Source organism: Salmo trutta, chromosome 3, assembly GCF_901001165.1.
Source record: "Salmo trutta chromosome 3, fSalTru1.1, whole genome shotgun sequence".
Lineage (NCBI taxonomy): Eukaryota > Metazoa > Chordata > Actinopteri > Salmoniformes > Salmonidae > Salmo > Salmo trutta.
Genome location: NC_042959.1, coordinates 54,544,413 through 54,565,658, shown reverse-complemented (window position 1 = coordinate 54,565,658; position 21,246 = coordinate 54,544,413). Strand labels below are relative to the sequence as shown.

At 47.6% G+C, this 21,246-nt stretch overlaps 1 protein-coding gene across 5 annotated transcripts in view; it reads left to right on the top strand.

Moving 5' to 3' along the window:
• LOC115179100 (sterol regulatory element-binding protein cleavage-activating protein) overlaps window positions 1-21,246 on the top strand; it is a 36,902-nt gene that overhangs the window by 11,866 nt on the left and 3,790 nt on the right. For all 5 annotated transcript variants that reach the window (XM_029740401.1, XM_029740392.1, XM_029740381.1 and 2 more), the window contains exons 2-19: window positions 243-437; window positions 3,586-3,706; window positions 3,936-4,093; window positions 4,202-4,422; window positions 7,789-8,067; window positions 9,300-9,426; window positions 10,271-10,383; window positions 11,260-11,354; window positions 11,548-11,646; window positions 11,943-12,155; window positions 12,601-13,001; window positions 13,192-13,338; window positions 18,151-18,352; window positions 18,494-18,609; window positions 18,947-19,454; window positions 19,711-19,879; window positions 20,689-20,855; window positions 21,003-21,083. In XM_029740401.1, the coding sequence (XP_029596261.1) occupies window positions 316-437; window positions 3,586-3,706; window positions 3,936-4,093; window positions 4,202-4,422; window positions 7,789-8,067; window positions 9,300-9,426; window positions 10,271-10,383; window positions 11,260-11,354; window positions 11,548-11,646; window positions 11,943-12,155; window positions 12,601-13,001; window positions 13,192-13,338; window positions 18,151-18,352; window positions 18,494-18,609; window positions 18,947-19,454; window positions 19,711-19,879; window positions 20,689-20,855; window positions 21,003-21,083 (3,339 nt within the window). In that variant the 5' untranslated portion in view covers window positions 243-315. The remainder of the gene's footprint in view (window positions 1-242; window positions 438-3,585; window positions 3,707-3,935; window positions 4,094-4,201; window positions 4,423-7,788; window positions 8,068-9,299; window positions 9,427-10,270; window positions 10,384-11,259; window positions 11,355-11,547; window positions 11,647-11,942; window positions 12,156-12,600; window positions 13,002-13,191; window positions 13,339-18,150; window positions 18,353-18,493; window positions 18,610-18,946; window positions 19,455-19,710; window positions 19,880-20,688; window positions 20,856-21,002; window positions 21,084-21,246) is intronic.

Below are 21,246 nucleotides of genomic sequence, written 5' to 3'. Positions count from 1 at the left end.
ATCCTCCAGGGTTGTGGTCAATTCAAAATGAAGGCAGTCAATTCAGGAAGTAAACTGAAATTCCAATTCAATAATTTAAAAAAGGCCACCTATGTTCAATGCTTTAATTCAAAGCTTTTTCCATTTGTTAATTTTCAATTCAAATCACTTCCTGAATTGACTGCATTCCATTTGAATTGACCCCAACCATGGTATCTCTGAGTTTGTATTAACCCACACCTCTCGTCTCTGTGGTTCCCTAGGTCCCTGGATGCCCCACGGCACTCCGTCCTCGCCCGCCCCCCCGATGGCCGGCAGCTGACCCCGCCCCCCAGGATGACGGTGAGAGAGCGGCTGCGAGAGAAGATCTCGGCGGCGTTTTACCGCCATGGGCTGCTTTGCGCTTCCTATCCGGTGCCCATCATCCTCTTCACATCCGCCAGTATTCTCGCCTGCTGGTACGTCTGAGGGATGGGCGTGTGTATATTCAAGAGATTATATGTGAGAGTTCTTGTACTGGTTTCTCTGAACACGTTTGTGGCAGGTTTTGAAAGGATTGTATGTATTTTTTTATCCACATGGGCAGAGGTGAGATGGTAGGTCAGTAGAAGAGAAGCGGATGGATGAAAATAAAAAAAAATAGGTAAACAACAGAGCTGGGAGAAAAAGGAGCAGGCCCTGCAAACCCAGTCAACTAAATGAAACGGCCATAGCCATACACATAAATCGACAGTCGGAACAGAACACACACTTTTCCACCTCAGAGTTCCACATTAGAGGTCAACCCCGTCACAGTTGAAAGGTCACAGATGAGAAGTCAGGACAGGATGGAACGAATTCGGTACAGCATGGAACCGTGGAAGCAGCAGTGCCAAAAGCACGGCTGGCTGACAGCTGCACTGAGTGCAGGGAATTAAAGGGGTGGAAGCAGAGTTAAAAAGAGAGACGCAGCAGAGGGCTGTGAGAAAGTGACCCCTGGAGAGTAGGCCTATCTGTGTGTTCCTGGCCCTCCATCTGCCTCCCAGGAGGTGGGGGCTCCTGCTGCAAAACAAAAGCCCTTTGTGGCAGTACAGTGACCTTAGAGAGGGAGAGCGAGCGGGAGAGAGGGTGTAGTGTCCTCAAAGAGAAATCTGTATCCCGTGGCCCCAGGCCTGACAGGCTGCCAAAGAAGCAGGATGAAAGAGTGTTTAAGCACTTAGATACTGAGCAACACTGTCTGTCACATCACTATTAAAAAAACACAAGCATTTCGCTACACCCGCAATAACATCTGCTAAATATGTGTATGTGACCAAAAATATTTGATTTTTTGTACTATACTTTGGAACTATGCAAACTGCACATATTGATGTGTTGCAGGTCAGGATACTGAGTCAGTTTTGACAGTGTTTAGTGTGTAGAACACCCAGAAACGTTTCAGTGTGTTCAGTCCTCACCTGAAAATCTATTTCCCAGTGACCTGTTGGAATCTTCAGTTAATTATTCAAGAGGTTTGAAATGCTTTTGCTCGTCTATGGAAGTGGGCTTCAACTTTATAGATTTCCACTCACAAGGTCCGGATTTTTATAGAACTAGGTGGCACAGAGATTTTAACTGGTTATGGTTGGCGTCCTCCAAATTTGTACCTACATTCATCCCTTTGCTACAGTATTGCCAGGCTGTTGTCATCATTTCCAGTCGTGGTAAAGTGTACCCAATGGCCTGACAGAGACACACAAATGCAGCACTGTCACTCTGGCTGTTTGTCTTTGCCTCAGTAGCCTCGTAGCTTTCCATGAATTTTGGAGGCGACCTTGAACTTAATGCACTTTTTGGTTTTCTTTGTTTTTTTCCTCATTTAAAATGAGTTTGTTCACAGGGCAAATGGGCCCTAGAAAGTGGTCCTTTCTAGGAGAATGGTTGAGTGAAGACGATGACAACCTGGGATGAAAGGTTGTGGTTACTTACTCTTGCATTAGGGTGGAATTAGTGGGCATTAGTAGACTCATGTTTTACAAACACACATTCATGAGTGGATATGGTATCGGCATGCATATTAAGCGCTAAACCCCTTCAATCCTTTTCTCATTAAGTATGTGTGTGTGTTTGTTCCTGTGTCTGTGTGTGGGGCGTGCAATTGTGCACGTGCGAGTGTATCGGTCTACTAAATCTTGTAAATCTCAGTGTGTTTCGTAAGAGCCAACCTCTTCCCAGGGAAGCAGGGGTGTCGGTCTCTAGTTAATGCTAAATCTGCCAACAAAGGACAGGGGAAGCAGTGGCACCGACTTCTTTTTTTCTCTCTTACACAGACATTCACACACTTGCACACTCAGGGATGCTTATATACACATGTATTATTATACTGAACAACAATATAAACACAACATGTAAAGTGTTGGTTTCATGTGCTAAAATAAAAGATCCCTGAAATTCTCTCAAATTTGGTGCACACATTTCTTTACATCCCTGTTAGTGAGCATTTCGCCTTTGCCAAGATAATCCATCCACCTAACAGGTGTGGTATATCAAGAAGCTAATTGACCGCATGATCATTACACAGGTGCACCTTGTGCTGGGGACTATAAAAAAGCCACTCTAAAATGTGCAGGTTTGTCACACAACAAAATACCACAGATGTCTCAAGTTTTGAGGGAGCGTGCAATTGGCCTACACCTGTGGGATCGTCTGAGACCAGCCACCCGGACAGCTGATGAAACTGTGGCTTTGCACAACTGAAGAATTTCTGCAGAAACCGTCTCTGGGAAGCTCATATGCGTGCTCGTCGTCCTCACCAAGGTCTTGACCTGACTGCAGTTCAGCATCGCAACCAACTTCAGTGGGCAAATGCTCACATTAGATGGCCACTGGCACACTGGAGAAGTGTGCTCTTCACGGATGAATCCTGCTTTCAACTGTACCAGCAGATGGCATCGTGTGGGCGAGTGGTTTGCTATTGTGAACAGAATTCCCCATGGTGGCAGTGGGGTTAGGGTGTAGGCAGGCATAAGCTACAGACTACGAACACAATCGCATTTTATCGATGGCGATTTGAATGCACAGATATACCGTGATGAGATCCTGAGGCCCATTGTCGTGCCATTCATCCGACGCAATCACCTAATTTTTCAGTATGATAATGCACAGCCCCATGTCACAAGGATCTGTACACAATTCCTGGAAGCTGAAAATGTCCCAGTTCTTCCATGGCCTGCATACTCTCCAGACATGTCGCCCATTGAGCATGTTTGGGATGCTCTGGAACGATGTGTACGACAGCTTGTACCAGTTCCCGCCAATATCCAGAAACTTTGCAACAGCTTGATCAACTCTATGCTAAATAGATGTCTTGCTACATGAGGCAAATAATGGTCACCAGGGGCGTGGTTTTCTGATCCTTGTTTGAACTGTAACTCAGTAAAATCTTTGAAATTGTTGCATGTTGCGTTTTATCTTTGTTCAGTGTAAATTTAACTGTAAGGAAATTATCATTTTGGTAGAGGGTGTGTATTTTAGTGCTGGGATAATAATTCACATTACTCAGGCCTGTAACTAATATTCAGACCCCACTGTCACTTATTCTCCACTCCCATGTTCTCCCATGTCATCGCTCTCTCCCCCCTCTCTCAGTTACCCCCTGCTGCGGCTGCCTCTGCCGGGGACTGGGCCGGTGGAGTTCACCACACGGGTCCGAGATTACACCGTCCCTTCCCATGAGCCCCAGGGAGACCTCGGCGAGCGGCCTGACTGGGTAAGACTCATGGTCAGAAGATCACCCCGCTTACAGTACCTACATGGCTTGACTGTTTACATGGTACATTTGTAGTATCATGATCTGTAAAACCAACACCACTAAGGACCATTTGGTACCAGGTAGTTAGTTCTTTGAAATACCAGCTGAAAAAGGGACTGTAAAATAAGTAACTCATCTGTTTCTCTGCCATGTGTTTTCAAAACCCTCTATGGCTCTGTTCCTCCAGTATCGGGGTCCTCCGGTGGCCTACATTCAGCAGGTCCTGGTGAAGGCAGCTGTGTCTCCCTGGGACAGTACGCTGGTCCCTGTGGACGTGTTCCGCTCCCCACTGGGCCGCGTATTCAGCCTGCTGGAGGAGATCCGCAACCATGTACACAACGACGGGTATGGGAAACTACACACGTACATCCACTCTCTCCCCCACCTCTAGCTTTCTCTACCTTTTTAAAATGCACCTTGACTTGACCGGACTTACCTTTCGTCTCTTTGCAGTTCTGGGGTCAAGAGCTTGGAGGCGCTCTGCCTGCAGGTGACGGACCTGTTGCCGGGGTTACGGCGTATGCAGACAGTGCTGCCGGAGCACGGTTGTCTGCTGGTCTCCCCCGGCAACTACTGGCAGAACCAGCGGGAGCTGTTTGACTCTGACCCCGACCTGCTGAAGACCGTCCACCAGCACGAACCCAAAGGACTGCACACCTCGGCCACACTGAGAGGTAGAGAGGGCAGGAAGGGAAGGGAAGGGAGGGGTGAGGTAAATGGAGGGCAGAGCAAAGGAAGCATCCTTTTGTATCCCTTTGGCTAATGCTCATTGAGCCCCAACCAGATCGTGTGAGCAGAGCTGCTCGTCGCTAATGGAGTGGTGCTTGCCCTCCATGTCCTTTCCACTAAAAACCCGCGCCAAATTCACTCCATTCATTAAAATCACAATTTAACCAACACCCGTCTATTTTTGTGACTACCTGGATCTACAAATCAAATCAAATTGTATTTGTCACATGCGCCGAATACAACAGACGTAGACCTTACAGTGAAATGCTTTCTTACAAGCCCTTAACCAACAATGCAGTTATAAGAAAAAGAAGTGTTAAAGTATTTGCTAGTGAAAAATAACAAACAATTAAAGAGCAACAATAAAATAACAGTAGTGAGGCAATATTTACTTATTTGTATTTTATTGAACCTTTTATTTAACTAGGCAAGTCAGTTAAGAACAAATTCTTATTTACAGTGACGGCCTATATACAGGGGGTACCGGTACAGAGTCAATGTGCGGGGGCACAGGTTAGTCGAGGTAATTGGGGTAATATCTACATGTAGGTAGAGGTAAAGTGACTATGCATAGATAATAAAAAGAGAGTAGCAGCAGCATAAAGGTGGAGGCGGGGGGTTCAATGCAAATAGTCTGGGCAGCCATTTGAATTGGGGGTAGCAGCTGTTAAGAAGCCTTTTGGACCAAGACTTGGCGCTCTGGTACTGCTTGAGGTAGCAGAGAGAACAGTCTATGACTAGGGTGGCTGGAGTATTTGGCAATTTTTAGGGCCTTCCTCTGACACCGCCTGGTATAGAGGTCCTGGATGGCAGGAAGCTTGGCCCCAGTGATGTACTGGGCCATATGCACTACCCTCTGTGGTGCCTTGCGATCAGAGGCCGAGCAGTTGCCATACCAGGCGGTGATGCAACCAGTCAGAATGCTCTCGATGGTGCAGCTGTATAACTTTTTGAGGATCTGAGGACCCATGACAGATCTTTTCAGTCTCAGAGGGGGAATAGGGGTTGTCGTGCCCTCTTCATGACTGTCTTGGTGTGTTTGGATCATGATAGCCGTTGGTGATGTGGACATCAAGGAACTTGAAGCTCTCAACCTGCTCCACTAGAGCCCTGTCGATGAAAATGGGGATGCGCTCTGCCCTCCTTTTCTTGTAGTCCACGATCGTCTCCTTTGTCTCGATCACGTTGAGGGAGAGGTTGTTATCCTGGCACCACACTGCCAGGTCTCTGACCTCCTCCCTATAGGCTGTCTCATCGTTGTCGGTGATCAGGCCTACCACTGTCGTCTGCAAACTTATTGATGGTGTTGGAGTCGTGCCTGGTCATGCAGTCATGGGTGAACAGGGAGTACAGGAGGGGACTGAGCACGCACCCCTGAGGGGACCTTGTGTTGAGGATCAGCGTGGATCAGATGTGTTGTTACCTACCTTTACCACCTGGGGGCGGCCCGTCAGGAAGTCCTGGATCTAGATGCGGAGGGAGGTGTTTAGTCCCAGGCTCGTTAGCTTAGTGATGAGCTTTGAAGGCACTGTACCAATTGTTTTTTAAGTATTGAAACCAAACCATATGGATTTGAATGAAAGGTGTTTGAATAAACATGAGAAGGTGAATGTAAGAAGTGAACATCATTCCAAATAGGCTACATGTCATATTAAACCGTATATAAACACTCTAAATAGGTCAGGAGCCAGACAGGGAGCCTAAGAAGGAACAAATTATTTAGGCTATTATTTCAATTATTTCAAGGCTGTAGCCTACAAAGAAATACATTGTGAAGCATTTTTTTTTTTTTCACCTTTATTTAACCAGGTAGGCAAGTTGAGAACAAGTTCTCATTTACAATTGCGACCTGGCCAAGATAAAGCAAAGCAGTTCGACAACATACAACAACACAGAGTTACACATGGAGTAAAACAAACATACAGTCAATAATACAGTAGAAAAAAATAAGACTATATACAATGTGAGCAAATGATGTGAGATAAGGGAGTTAAAGTAAAAAAAATGCCATGGTGGCAAAGTAAATAAAGTATAGCAAGAAAAACACTGGAATGGTAGATTTGTAGTTTGAAGAAAGTTCAAAGTTCAAATCTAAATAATATGGTGCAAAGGAGCAAAATAAATAAAATAAATAAATACAGTAGGGGAAGAGGTAGTAGTTTGGGCTAAATTATAGATGGGCTATGTACAGGTGCAGTGATCTGTGAGCTGCTCTGACAGCTGGTGCTTAGCATTTGTGAATACGACACCAGGCTGGTAGGGACATAAAGCGCTCAGCATTTAAACAACATTTAGTTGTATTAAATCATTATAGTCTATAAATTTGGCATTTAGGCTGTGACTTACTTAGAATTAAATACAAACAAAATGAAAAATGCCTTATTAGTCTGTCTACAGTGCCTTTTAATAAATGTTTTGAATACACACCAGTCTGTGGGTTCAGACTCATGCGATGGTGCCTGGAGAGCAGGCCAGCAGCTGAGAATATCCTCTCTACACCTGCAGAGCCACTGGGGATGATAAACACCCTTTTGGCCACTCTTGCCAGGCTGAGCTGAGATGTAGAGTTGTTTTAAAAATGTTCTATAGATAGGCCTAAAGGTTTTTAGGCAAAATAACCCAATCAAAACGGAAAGCTCCTTGAAAGTGGGAATGTACCGGGCCTATTGGGCCAAAATATTTATGGCCTAATTTATCTCTATTAAGGGAACAGATTTTTTGGTTTATAAATACTTTGCTACAATGACACAGTTAGTTATCTACAAACCTCGTTCCTTTCTTTTAGCATGTGGATGTAGTAAGCATACTGTCATGCTTTCGGGATGCGTGTCTTTTCAGATTCCACAATGATTCTCTAGTTGTAGATACTACATCAACAAACTCCCTCTCTTGCTCCTGGTCCTCATCTTTGTAAGTCACCATGATTTTGCACCTGTGTGTTTTATCAGTTTCTTTATAAAAAATCTTTAGTGAACTCCATGGCTGTCGCTAAAGCATGGGGCTAAAGCAGCACACAAGTAGACTACAAATGCATGGTGGGCTGGACATGCCCTGAGCTCCTGAAGTGAGCGATACTTTTTTGGAGCGGAATTAGAGCGGGCAAGATGGCCGACGCTCCAGCCTTTTGGGAATCTCGCTCCGTGCTCCAGTCAAATTGGGCACGCTCCTCACTGCTCACATACTCATACCCAACTAGTGTCAGGCAGACTGGTAATGCTGTGTGTGTGTGTGTGTGTGTGTGTGTGTGTGTGTGTGTGTGTGTGTGTGTGTGTGTGTGTGTGTGTGTGTGTGTGTGTGTGTGTGTGTGTTAGACCTGCTGTTTGGCGTCCCGGTGAAACACACAGGGGTGAGTCTTTACAGCAGGAAGAGGGTGGTCACCTACACCATCACCATGGTCCTGGGCAGCTACGACGCCAGGTTCCTGTCTAGCCTGCGGGCGCGTCTCCTCCAGCTGCACCCCTCGGTGAACTGCAGCCTGCGCGAGGACCACATGGTGCACGTGCACTTCAAGGAGGAGATAGGCATGGCCGAGCTCATCCCGCTGGTCACCACCTACATCATACTGTTCGCCTACATCTACTTCTCCACACGTAAGTCTCTGACTGGAGTCTGGGCGCCACGGGGGCATCTCAATGTTCTAAAAGCTTCCCTTCATCTGCGCTGATCTGAAAGAGTTGGCTTAGTTTCATTTAGTTAAAGATGCATCCTTCTTTCCATCCCTTCGTCCTTGAGGTAATGTATCCCATTACTAAGGCCGGTGGGGGGAAATTGGTTTCAAATGAAATGCTGAAGTCGAATGTCTTGCTTTGGGGGCCTCTCGTTTTCTCTCGGATATTGTGCCCAGTCAAGGCCACAGAGCCAAGGTCCAGATGTGTGTGTGTGTGTGTGTGTGTGTGTGTGTGTGTGTGTGTGTGTGTGTGTGTGTGTGTGTGTGTGTGTGTGTGTGTGTGTGTGTGTGTGTGTGTGTGTGTTTGACTGAGTCCTAGCCAAGGCTGTTCCTGTCTAGTCCAGGGATAATCTCCTACACAGGAACACTGTAGTCCACCATAATAATCTACCATGATAAGACTCACCAATGTGTGCCAACACCAACAATATGCTGGCACACACATGCAATATGTTCTGTGCACAAACCTCATTTCAACTAAAAGCTGCATAAACTCTCATGCTCAGAGATATTCTTCTTTGTAGTGTGGGTGTTAGAGTCCTATGTTAACTCTTTCCTCCCAGTGTATGTAAACTTTGTCTATGTTAACTCTTTCCTTCCAGTGTGTGTAGCCTCTATGTTAACTCTTTCCTTCCAGTGTGTGTAGCCTCTATGTTAACTCTTTCCTCCCAGTGTGTGTAGCCTCTATGTTCACTCTTTCCTTCCAGTGTGTGTAGCCTCTGTCTATGTTAACTCTTTCCTTCCAGTGTGTGTAGCCTCTGTCTATGTTAACTCTTTCCTTCCAGTGTGTGTAGCCTCTATGCTAACTCTTTCCTTCCAGTGTGTGTAGCCTCTATGCTAACTCTTTCCTTCCAGTGTGTGTAGCCTCTGTCTGTGTTAACTCTTTCCTTCCAGTGTGTGTAGCCTCTATGCTAACTCTTTCCTTCCAGTGTGTGTAGTCTCTGTCTGTGTTAACTCTTTCCTTCCAGTGTGTGTAGCCTCTATGCTAACTCTTTCCTTCCAGTGTGTGTAGCCTCTATGCTAACTCTTTCCTTCCAGTGTGTGTAGTCTCTGTCTGTGTTAACTCTTTCCTTCCAGTGTGTGTAGCCTCTATGCTAACTCTTTCCTTCCAGTGTGTGTAGCCTCTATGCTAACTCTACTTCTTCCTCTCTCCAGGTAAGATTGACATGGTGAAGTCAAAATGGGGCTTGGCGCTGGCTGCCGTGGTAACGGTGCTCAGCTCTCTGCTTATGTCTGTGGGGCTCTGCACCCTGTTCGGCCTGACGCCCACACTCAATGGAGGGTAAGAAACACACACACACACACACACACACACACACACACACACACACACACACACACACACACACACACACACACACACACACATTCTCAACCTAAAAGCCCCTGACCCTCTCCTGCTCATTGATCTGTATGGATTACTGTGGGACTGCAGACATTAATGTACAGTGAGTGACAGGGGACTGTGTTACCAAGGGCAACAGATGTGGACTCAAAGGGGAGGAGGGATTCTTAAGAGGGCGGGGATAGATATTGATGTGGCGTACCTGGCCAATCACACCCAGCTTATTGGAATGTAGAGGATGGCGTGACCATCTCACACCATCCAAATCTCACCAACCATCAATCAAGATTCCAGGGTCCACACCCACATAGACCTACATACCCACTGTCGTGCATATTGACACAATGGCCACACAATAAAGCCTGTTGAAGTAATAACACGTGTGTTTGGTCTTTATCTTCTGCGGGGTAGTTTTGTTGCGTACTGACCTCCAACCCTTATCTTCACGTGTAATGATAGCATATCTCTGGTTTACTGTCTGTCAAACCTGGTCTGTCTTCAATCGTCCCTCCTCTCTTTCGTCATCCCTACTCTTGTCTGCTAAATGTCCCGTTTTCTATTTTTAACCTGTTTTTTTATTTGTGCGACAATTTGACGACAATCAAATGAATCAAATTGAAAAACCTGACCTCTCTCCCACCCTAACATCCAAACTTGCATCTATCACCTGATCCACGATTAAGCACTCTGAGAGCACTGGTTACTCAAATGAGATTATGAAGTATTATTAACAACAGCTTTGTAATCATGTTGTCTCTGCTTGTGTCTCTCTCTCTGTCAGGGAGATCTTCCCCTATCTGGTGGTGGTGATAGGGCTGGAGAACGTCCTGGTTCTGACCAAGTCTGTGGTGTCCACCCCTGTTGACCTGGAGGTCAAACTACGCATCGCTCAGGGTAAGAGTGTGTGTGGGTTGGTTCTTCTATCCTTGTGGGGACCTACAATCCCCAAAAGTCCCCACGGGGATAGTAAAGCAAGGAAAATTCTCCCTCGTAGGGACATTTCCCATGTCCCCATGAGGACAAGTGCTATTTTAAGGTTGCTTTTACATTTTAGTCATTTAGCTGACGCTCTTATCCAGAGCGACTTACAGTAGTGAATTAGTAGTTAGAATTAGTGTAAGGGGGCCTCCTGAGTGGCACAGCGGTTTAAGGCACTGCAGCGTGCTTGAGGCGTCACTACAGACCCGGGTTCGATCCCGGGCTGTTTCGCAGCCGTCTGCAACCGGGAGACCCATGAGGCGGCACACAATTGGCCCAGCATCGTCCGGGTTAGAGGAAGGTTTTGCCGGGCCGGGATGTCCTTGTCCCATTGTGCTCTAGCGACTCCTTGTGACGGGCCAGGCGCATGCACGCTGACTTCGGTCGCCAGCTGGACGGTGTGTCCTCCGACACATTGGTGCGGCTGGCTTCCTGGTTAAGCGGGCAGTGTGTCAAGAAGCAGTGCGGATTGGCAGGGTCGTGTTTCGGGGGACGCATGGCTCTCGACCTTCGCCTCTCCCGAGTCCGTACGGGAGTTGCAGCGATGAGACAAGACTTTAACTACCAAATGGATATCACAAAATTGGGGAGAAAAAGGGGTAAAAAGTACCATGAAAAAATAATTAGTGTAAGGGGTTAGAGTTACGGGTTAGGGTTATGGTAAGTTTTAGAGAGAGGAAAAATAGGATTTGGAATGGGAATTAATTTTAGGTCCCCACGAGGATAGAAGAACAAAACGTTTGTGGGAAATCCAAACATTTGTTAATGTGGTATTGTGTTGTCCCTCTCCAGGCCTTAGTAATGAGAGCTGGTCTATCATGAAGAACATGGCCACAGAGCTGTGCATCATCCTCATAGGATATTTCACCCTGGTGCCCGCTATCCAGGTAACTAACAAACAAACAAACAAACAAACAAACAAACAAACAAACCAATCTATCACACACTGGCATATGAACACAGGTACACACACACTTTCATTCACATAGACAGAGTAAATCATACTGCCACTCAACATGCACACACACACTACTACTGTGCATGTTATGAGCGGCCTGCTGTTTATTTCTGTGTTTCCAGGAGTTCTGTCTGTTTGCTGTGGTGGGTCTGGTGTCTGACTTCTTCCTTCAGATGTTTTTCTTCACCACAGTTCTTTCCATTGACATCCGACGCATGGAGGTGAACACACACACACACTGTCAACAGTGCTTTCCTTAGTAATTTACAGCATGGAGGTGAGGTCATAGACACACACACATTTGCCATGTGAAGGTGAGGTCTCTTGATACCTGGGTGATTTCCTCAGTCTACAGTGCTCAGTATAATATTGACAGTCTCTCTTTATCCACCTTGTTCCTCTGTTACAGTCGTAAATGCATGCATACTCTAACACTGATCCATACACTTGTACTTGCATACATGTTACACACTCCCACATGCCCGCGCACCCTAAAACTGTCCTCTCACACACACAGTTGGCCGATCTGAACCGGCGTCTTCCAGCCGAGGCAGGGATGCCCCCTCCCAAACCGGGCCCCCTGCGCCCTCGGGAGGCGCCTCCTCCCCCACGGCCCTCGCCCTACACCATCACCCTGCAGACGCCCGCCTTCAGGAACCTGCGTCTGCCCAAGAGGCTCCGTGTGGTCTACTTCCTGGCCCGCACGCGTCTGGCCCAGCGCTTCATCATGGTGAGACTGGCTGTAGGCATTTCCTGAAAAGACAGTTAGTTTAAGTTAGGGTTGCACGATTATTTTGCTAAATGCACAGGCTTTTCAGAAATTAGGATTGGAAGATTCCTGATTTTTTTCCTGCTTATTCCCGTCTGAATTTGGGGAAAGTTACCGGAATCTTCCGACCCCAGTTTCACTTAGTCCAGTGTTAACAAATGCTTGTGTGAAAGGAGAGTGAGTTAGCACTGGGCTAAGAACATGCAGTGTGAAAAAGCCTTGAGGGTGACTGTCTCAAGGCCTTTTCATAGAGAGTCTGCCTGTTGGGCCGTCGTGTCTGCGTGTGTTACCGTCTGTCTCGCCTCTCAGTATTTGTCTGTCTCTATATGACTGAACGTTTACAGTACTTCCTTGAAGTAGTTCTCTATATGCATTGACATGTCCCTCTATCCCTGTATTATTGTAGGTGGGTACAGTGATCTGGATTGGTATCCTGGCCTACACGGACCCCGCTGGCCTCCGTACCTACCTGGCAGCCCAGGTGTCTGAACAGAGTCCCCTGGGGGAGGGTGGGGCCGGGGGTCTGCCCCCCCACCTGGGAGTAGCCCCGGTCTTCCCTGGACCAGGAGGGGACCCCGCCAGCACCCTCAGTGTCATCCCTGCCCCCGCTGAACCCACCCAGCTTCCAGAGAACCAGTCCCAGGGCCACCACGGGGCCCCCAGGGAAGGAGTACCCCACCAGGCCCAGGCCCCACCCCTGGTGCCCCAGATCAGCTGGGGGGCGGAGGATGAGGAGGGCTGGAGGAGGCTGTCTTTCAGACACTGGCCCTCGCTCTTCAGCTACTATAATATTACTCTAGCCAAGAGGTAGGTCAGGGGAGTTGGAATGAGTTACTGTGTGTGTTTATTGGGTGTGTGTGTGTGTGTGCGCGAATGTGCATAGTGTGTGTGCCACTGTTGACCCTACTTACCATGCTTTTGGGTTATGGAAGGGAAGAAAGGTCGAATTCATTGTTTAATGTAGGAAATGTGATTTTGTTGCCTTTCTGTCCCACAGATACATCAGCATCCTGCCTGTCATTCCCGTCACGCTTCACCTGAGCCCCCGGGAGGCCATCGAGACGCGCCACCCCCAGGACACACGCCACCCCCCGCCGCCCAGCCTCAAAACTAACGAGCTGCCCGCAGACCTCACGCTCTACAAGTCAGTACCGACACACTCTCACACACACCAACCTCCATTTCCAACGCCTTCAAACTACAGATTGACTAATATTCCCCCTACTACAATCCATGCACTTCATGTTTTTCAAATACACACACACACACACACACACACACACACACACATGCACAGTGCACACCACTTCAAAGTCCATGCTAATGTCCTTGTGCAGGCAAAAGATCAATGTTATAGTAAACGATTATGGCGTCAAGGCCAAGAGATTCAGTGATAATCCACATAGTCCAAACCCACATCTCATACAGTATATGTTTGCATTTGTCCCACGTAGAGGTTGCAAAATTCCGGAAACTTTCAATAAATTCCATGGTTTTCCCCAAATCCTGGTTGGAGGATTCCCGGAATCAGGATGGAATAAGCAGGAAATCCGGAACCGTCCAACCAGGATTTGCAACGCTAGTCCCACACCTCTCTTTTCTTCCTCTTTCTAACCTTGTCAACAAAACACGGCCAAACAGTCCGTCACCGTGTCGATGGTTATCTCAAAAACGGTAGGAAGAAAGAGAAAGTCGTTTTTCTCTTATCTCTATAGCTGAGTTGACTGGATATTGGGCGAGGTTGGTTTTGCATCGGTGCCCCCACCCACCCGGGGCACAGGGCCATGCAAAATAAACTCCCTCACTGACTCACGGACTTTGGTCCTGTCTACCCGCTCATCTGATTGGCTGTCAGGTTACTCGTAAGATGTCCGTGGGTTGACGATGTCATGGTGGAGTGGGTTTATGTTTGGTGTGGTTTTGGGACTGAGTGAAACGGTCTCTCAACTGTGTTTTCCCTAGTTGTATTTTGTTGGTAGTAGGGGGCAAAGGTTCCTCAAAGCAACAGGAAGTACGTCCAATGTCAATGTTTTTATTAGAACAAACAGAATTGGGCAGAGGGGGCGCTGTGTTGCTTGAGACCACCAGTGTTTTTCCTGCGGTATACTACGTCCTTGACCAATAATAGCATATTAAAATGGATCCAACTTTGGAACTGTGTCCACTGTGATGTGTAACGCCAGAGAGGTGTTTCATTGGAAGTGGAAGGTTTGAATCATATTCATCAGGTCATGGTCATCTGTGAAACCCAGATCAGTGTTCACGGTTCATATCTGAGAGAAAGGCCACAGTGGTGAAGGTCATCTCTGGAACCCAGATCAGTGTTCACGGTTCATATCTGAGAGAAAGGCCACAGTGGTGAAGGTCATCTCTGGAACCCAGATCAGTGTTCACGGTTCATATCTGAGAGAAAGGCCACAGTGGTGAAGGTCATCTCTGGAACACAGGCCAGGCACAGACGGAGATTTATCTATTAGAATCTTTGGGTCAGGTCAAGGAGGAGGGGCCTGGATGGTTCTCCCAGAATAAAGTAGAATCTATCCTATCTCTATGGTTGTCCAATCAAGGACAGAATCCTTTGAAACTCTCGCTTTTATTTTATTTAACCTTTATTTAACTAGGCAAGTCAGTTAAGAACAAATTCTTATTTACAATGACGGCCTACTAAAAGGCCTCCTGCGGGACGGGGGCCTGGGATTAAAAATATAAATATAGGACAAAACACACATCACAACAAGAGAGACACAACACTACATAAAAAGAGACCTAAGACAACATAACAGCAAAACATGACAGCACAGCATGGTAGCAACACAGCATGACAACAACGTGGTAGAAACACAACATGGTAGAAGAACAAATACATGGTACAAACATTATTGGGCAAAGTCAACAGCACAAAGGTCAAGAAGGTAGAGACAACAATACATCAAACAAAGCAGCCACAACTGTCAGTAAGAGTGTCCATGATTGAGTCTGAAGAGATTGAGATAAAACTGTCCAGTTTGAGTGTTTGTTGCAGCTCGTTCCAGTCGCTAGCTGCAGTGAACTGAAAAGAGGAGCGACCCAGGGATGTGTGTGCTTTGGGGACCTTTAACAGAATGTGACTGGTAGAAAGGGTGTTGTATTTGGAGGATGAGGGCTGCAGTAGATATCTCAGATAGGGGGGAGTGAAGTCTGAGGGTTTTATAAATAAGCATCAACCAGTGGGTCTTGCGATGGGTATACAGAGATGACCAGTTTACAGAAGAGTATAGAGTGCAGTAATGTGTCCTATAAGGTGCATTGGTGGCAAATCTGATGGCTGAATGGTAAAGAACATCTAGCCACTCGAGAGCACCCTTACCTGCCGATCTACAAATTATGTCTCCGTAATCTAGCATGGGTAGGATGGTCATCTGAATCAAGGTTAGTTTGGCAGCTGGGGTGAAAGAGGAGCGATTACGATAGAGGAAACCAAGTCTAGATTTAACTTTAGCCTGCAGCTTTGATATGTGCTGAGAGAAAGACAGTGCACCGTCTAGCCATACCTCCAAGTACTTGTATGAGGTGACTACCTCAAGCTCTAAACCCTCAGAGGTAGTAATCACACCTGTGGGGAGAAGGACATTCTCCCCATAGACCCCCCCTGTGGGTAGAGAAAGCTTGTTGGACACTAACAAAGCTTTGTTGTAGAGCATTTAACACAACATCTGGGGAGGGGCCAGCTGAGTATAAGACTGTATCATCTGCATATAAATGAATGAGAGAGCTTCCTACTGCCTGAGCTATGTTGTTGATGTAAATTGAGAATAGTGTGGGCCCTAGGATTGAGCCTTGGGGTACTCCCTTGGTGACAGGCAGTGGCTGAGATGTTCTGACTTTATACACTGCACTCTTTGAGAGAGGTAGTTAGCAAACCAGGCCAAAGAACCCTCAGAGACACCAATACTCCTTAGCCGGCCCACAAGAATGGAATGGTCTACCGTATCAAAAGCTTTGACCAAGTCAATAAAATAACAGTGGCGATTAAAGAGCTCAGCCATGTGCTTCTTGTCAGTAACAACCACATCATCAACATTAAGAGACATGGGCAGCTGTGAGGAGGAGGGTTTATTCTCCAGGTCTTTAACCGTTTTCCAGAACTTCTTGGGGTTAAACCCACAGAGAGAGAACTGCTCCTTAAAGTAACTAACTTTGGCCTTCCGGATAGCCTGAGTGCACTTATTTCTCATTTGCCTGAACGATAGCCAGTCAGCCTGAGTATGCGTGTGCCGAGCCTTTCTCCAAATGCAATTCTTGAGGTGGAGTAACTCTGCAAGATCACGGTCGAACCAGGGGCTGAACCTGTTTTTAATTCTCATTTCCTTTATGGGGGAGGGTTTGTTAACAATACCACTGAAAATATCCAAAAATAAGTTCCAAGGGTCTTCGATCAAGCTGATTCTTTACCATTTTACAGAGGCCAGTTCATGAACGAGGGCTTGCTCATTATAGCTTTTTAGTAAGTGTCTATGAAAAATCAGGACAGGTCGTTTCACTGAGCAGCCATTACGAACACAGGCTGTAAAACAGTGATCACTACGGTCAATACAGAAAACACCAGAATGATACCGATCAGGATTATTTGTGAGGATTACATAGAGGAGAGTAGCCTTTCTGGGTGTTTGGAGTCATCCCTTGTGGGACTGGTAATAATCTGAGAAAGATTTAGGGAGTCCCATTGCTTTAGGACTTGGTCAGGTGGTTTAAGCATGTCCCAGTTTAGGTCACCTAGCAGGACAAATTCAGACTTGGTGTAAGGGGCCAGGAGAGAGCTTGGGGCAGGTAGGGTACAGGCCGGTGCTGATGGAGGACGATAGCACCTAGCAACAGTCAACAAAGAGCTATTTGAAAGTTTAATGCTTAAAACCAGCAAATCAAATTGTTTGGGGACAGACTTGGTAGAGACAACCATCAGAGAAACTCCCTCAGCCTGTTTACAATAATCATAAACAAATAAACTGGTTGCCAATCAATGTTAGACACTATTTTATTATGTTAGGCCTGTGGCGGTGATGGAATTACATTAGTATGATCATTTTGTAACATTTCAAGCCTCAAATAGGAAGGCTGCTTTCTGTTGTAGTGGAAGTGCAACCATAAGGTGAGGAAAAACAAGCATTTTGTCCCCGGCTCTTAACGGTCAACATTTGCATACTTCAACTGAAGTGGTGTGATTGGCTTGAACATGTGCTATGTGCAGCCAGTTTGTGCACACCACATGGGTATCACCTTTCCCTAAGGGGACAATAAAGTCACTATGTACACGCCGACTCCATGCATGAGCATGTGTGAGAGAGGACGTGCGCTGGACCAATCAGACTCTGCCGTGGTTTCAGGACTGGTGTTGCACGTGGAGCTGGTCACACACCCGTGCGTCATGGCAGTGACTCATTCTACACGACAGGGTGCTTTTAAGGCTTCTGCCTTTACAACCGTCTCCACTGAGGGACACACTGGACCCATTACATACGGATCTACTTTCCAGGCTTTCCTCATGGGGGGGACAATGAACAGACATGTTATGGAATGTCATTCTGACGAGCTGAGGATTTATGTCGGTACGCCATTGCGTCAAGTTCACACCTCTCTCAAGTTTAAAGTCTTGGTATTGTAAGATGCTCTGTGGTGGCCACGAGATGACTTGGTCTCCCCGTCATTGGTACTTTCTCTCTGTCTCTAATGTGCTCTCTCTTCACACATTTAACTCGCTCTCTCTCGATACAATCCCAACCAGCTTTATTGGTGCGTATAGAGAAGGCAGCAAACAGGTTATTAACCCTGTCTGTCTCTCTGTCTGTCTGTCTGTCTGTCTGTCTCTCTCTCTCTCTGTCTGTCTCTCTCTCTCTCTCTCTCTGTCTGTCTGTCTGTCTGTCTGTCTGTCTGTCTGTCTGTCTGTCTGTCTGTCTGTCTGTCTGTCTGTCTGTCTCTCTAGGGTAGCAGCTCTGGGCCTGGCGGCAGGGGTTCTGCTGGTGCTGCTGCTCTTCTGTCTCTACCGGGTCCTCTGTCCCCGCAACTACGGCCAGAACGGCGTGGCCCACGGGCGCCGTCGCCGCGGTGACCTGCCCTGCGACGACTACGGCTACTCGCCACCCATCAGCGAGATCTCCCCCCTGCTGCTGCGTGGACACAGCATGGTGAGAGACTGGGCACACACACACACTGTGACACATACCGTTGTTCATTAGCATGAATATTTACAAGTATCTCTCCTCTGCATTCTCTCTCTTCCTTCCTCTCTCTCTCTCTCTTTCTCTCTCTTTCTTTCTCCCCCCCAGGATATAGAGTGTCTGGCGAGTGACGGCATGCTGTTGGCCAGTTGTTGTCTGGCAGGACAGATCCGTGTGTGGGACGCTCAGACTGGAGACTGCCTCACTGTCATTCCTAAACATGGGTAAGACACACACACACGTACCATATCCACAAGGTCACCTTGGCCAATACAGGCTTACATACACACACCTATGGACAGTTCATGCTTGTATTCATGCATTATGTTTCTATTTTTTGGCCTGGCACCATTCACCTATTCAGAGTACAACTTGTATTATTTTAATAATAAATGTACAATATAAACTTTTTGTCTGTGTTCACCTTCCCATTCCCATGTCCTTTATTTCTTCCAACAGTCTTCCCTCCTGTTCTCCTATATGCATATCCAGCCTCCTACCCTGAACACTAAACTGTCTCTCTGTCCTCCTACCCTGAACACTAAACTGTCTCTCTGTCAGGCTGCGGCGGAGTAGCAGCAGTGGCTGCTGGGAGCAGCGGGATGGCTGGGACGCCGTGGGTGTGGCCGAACCTGAGAATCTGGGAGGCGGGACAGAATCAGAGGGCGGGGTTTTCGATGAGGATGAGGGCTACCCCCTCAGGCGGCGGGCCACCCCACGTCCTGCCCTCTTTGAGGACCAACCCGACCTCACCCCCCTCATCGACACCAACTTCGACTCCCAGCCTTCCTCCCACCTCCTCCTCACCCCGCCCAGGGATGGCTTTGACTTCGGGGGGCTGGTGGAGAAGGCCTACCTGGAGCACGAGCCTCCCTCGCCGGGCCTCACTGCCTCCTACCCCTCCCCCTCACCCCCGTCGGGACCCCCTCCCCAGAGGAGACGCAGCCTGGGGTACATCCAGCCCCCTGCTCCACAGGGCCAGGGAACCCCGGACTGGGACAGCGCCGTGTGGGCCATGGAGCTCCGGGGGAACCTCATTGCTGCTGGGAGGAGCAGCGGCAAACTGGAGGTGAGACCCAATCCCAAATCGACCCCCCAGCCCCTACCCTGTCACTAGACACTTTAGGATGCTCCCTTGGAGACAGAAAGAAAGAATGGGATGGGTGAAGAAGGAGGGGATGAGATGAGAAGGGGAAAGAGAGGTAGTCATAATTAGAAAGCAGGAAACAATATTTGCAAGAGGAGAGAGAGTCAGAGTAGGAGAAATTGGCACAGCGAAAGCGAGAAAAAGCCAGGGCAAGTGCACTAACGTGTTATGTGGTTAGCTGTGGGACGCAGTGGAGGGCTCGTTACGCTGCAGTAATGAAGATGGCGTCTCGGGGATCACGGCCCTGGCCTTCCTCAACAACAGGATCGTGGCGGCCAGACTCGACGGCTCGCTAGACTTCTTCACTGTCGACATCAACAAGCCTCTGGGCTTACTGCAGTACAGAGGTGAGCTTCACACACACTGTTAAACGACCCAATATACGCCAAGTGCACAAAACATTAGGAACCTGCTTTTTCCTTGACATAGACTGACCAGGTGAAAGCTATGATCCCTTATTGATGTCACTTGTTAAATCCACTTCAATCAGTGTAGATGAAGGGGAGGAGACGGGTTAAAGAAGGATATTTAAGCCTTGAGACAATTGAGACATGGATTGTGTATGTGTGCCATTCAGAGGGTAAGACAAAAGATTTAAGTGCCTTTGAATGGGGTATGGTAATAGGTGCCAGGGGCACCGGTTTGTGTCTAGAACTGCAACGCTACTGGGTTTTTCACACTCAACAGTTTCCTGTGTGTATCAAGAATGGTCCACCACCCAAAGGACATCCAGCCAACTTGACAACTGTGGGAAGCATTGGAGTCAACATGGGCCAGAATCCCTGGGGAACACTTTCGACACCTTGTAGAGTCTGTGCCCTGACGAGTTGAGGTTGTTCTGAGGGCAACAGGGGCTGCAACTCAATATTAGGAAGGTGTTCCTAATGTTTTGTACGCTCAGTGTATTTCTAATACGCTTGGAAAGTCGATGGGTAAAATGTCAACAACTGGAGTCAGCTGGTCATTCTTGGAGACATGTTATTGACCAGGCAGTACTACGATAGCTATCAATAGTGTAGTTAACTAATTACCAAGTAAGGTGTCTTCAGACATGTTTACTTTTGACGTTTGTGACGTCCTGACTTGGGGAGCGTTTTAACTGTAGACGTCTGTAATGAGTGTGTTATCCATGTTGTGTGTGTGTGTGTGGTGCCAGGTCCCCCCGGGCGCAGTAACATGCCGCCCTCGCCCTGCTACAGCAGTGAGGATGTGATCTCATGCCAGCTGACGCGCTCGGTGCAGTGTGCCCACCAGAAACCCATCACGGTGCTGCGAGCCGCGGCCGGCAGAGTGGTCACGGGCAGCCAGGACCACACCGTCAGGGTGAGTGAGAACACACACAAACACACACACAGAAACACACACGTGTACACTTGTGTATATCATTCACCAACCTTTTCAATGCTAAAACAGAATAAAATCTACACTCACTCACACACACTAAAACCCTACTGTGTCCCTGTGTGTCAGGTGTATCGTCTGGAGGACTCATGCTGTCTCTTCACGCTCCAGGGCCACTCTGGGGGAATCACTGCCATCTACATAGACCAGGTTAGTCAATGGTACAGTCTGTATCCCCCCCTCCCCGGGGCAGTCCGATGGTACAGCCATGTCCCCCAAAACTGTGTTCCAATGGCTAAACTCTTGTCTGGCTGCATTCCAACCCAAAACCTGCTCCCTTGAATAATTTCCCCCAGAAGTATAGTTATGCAAT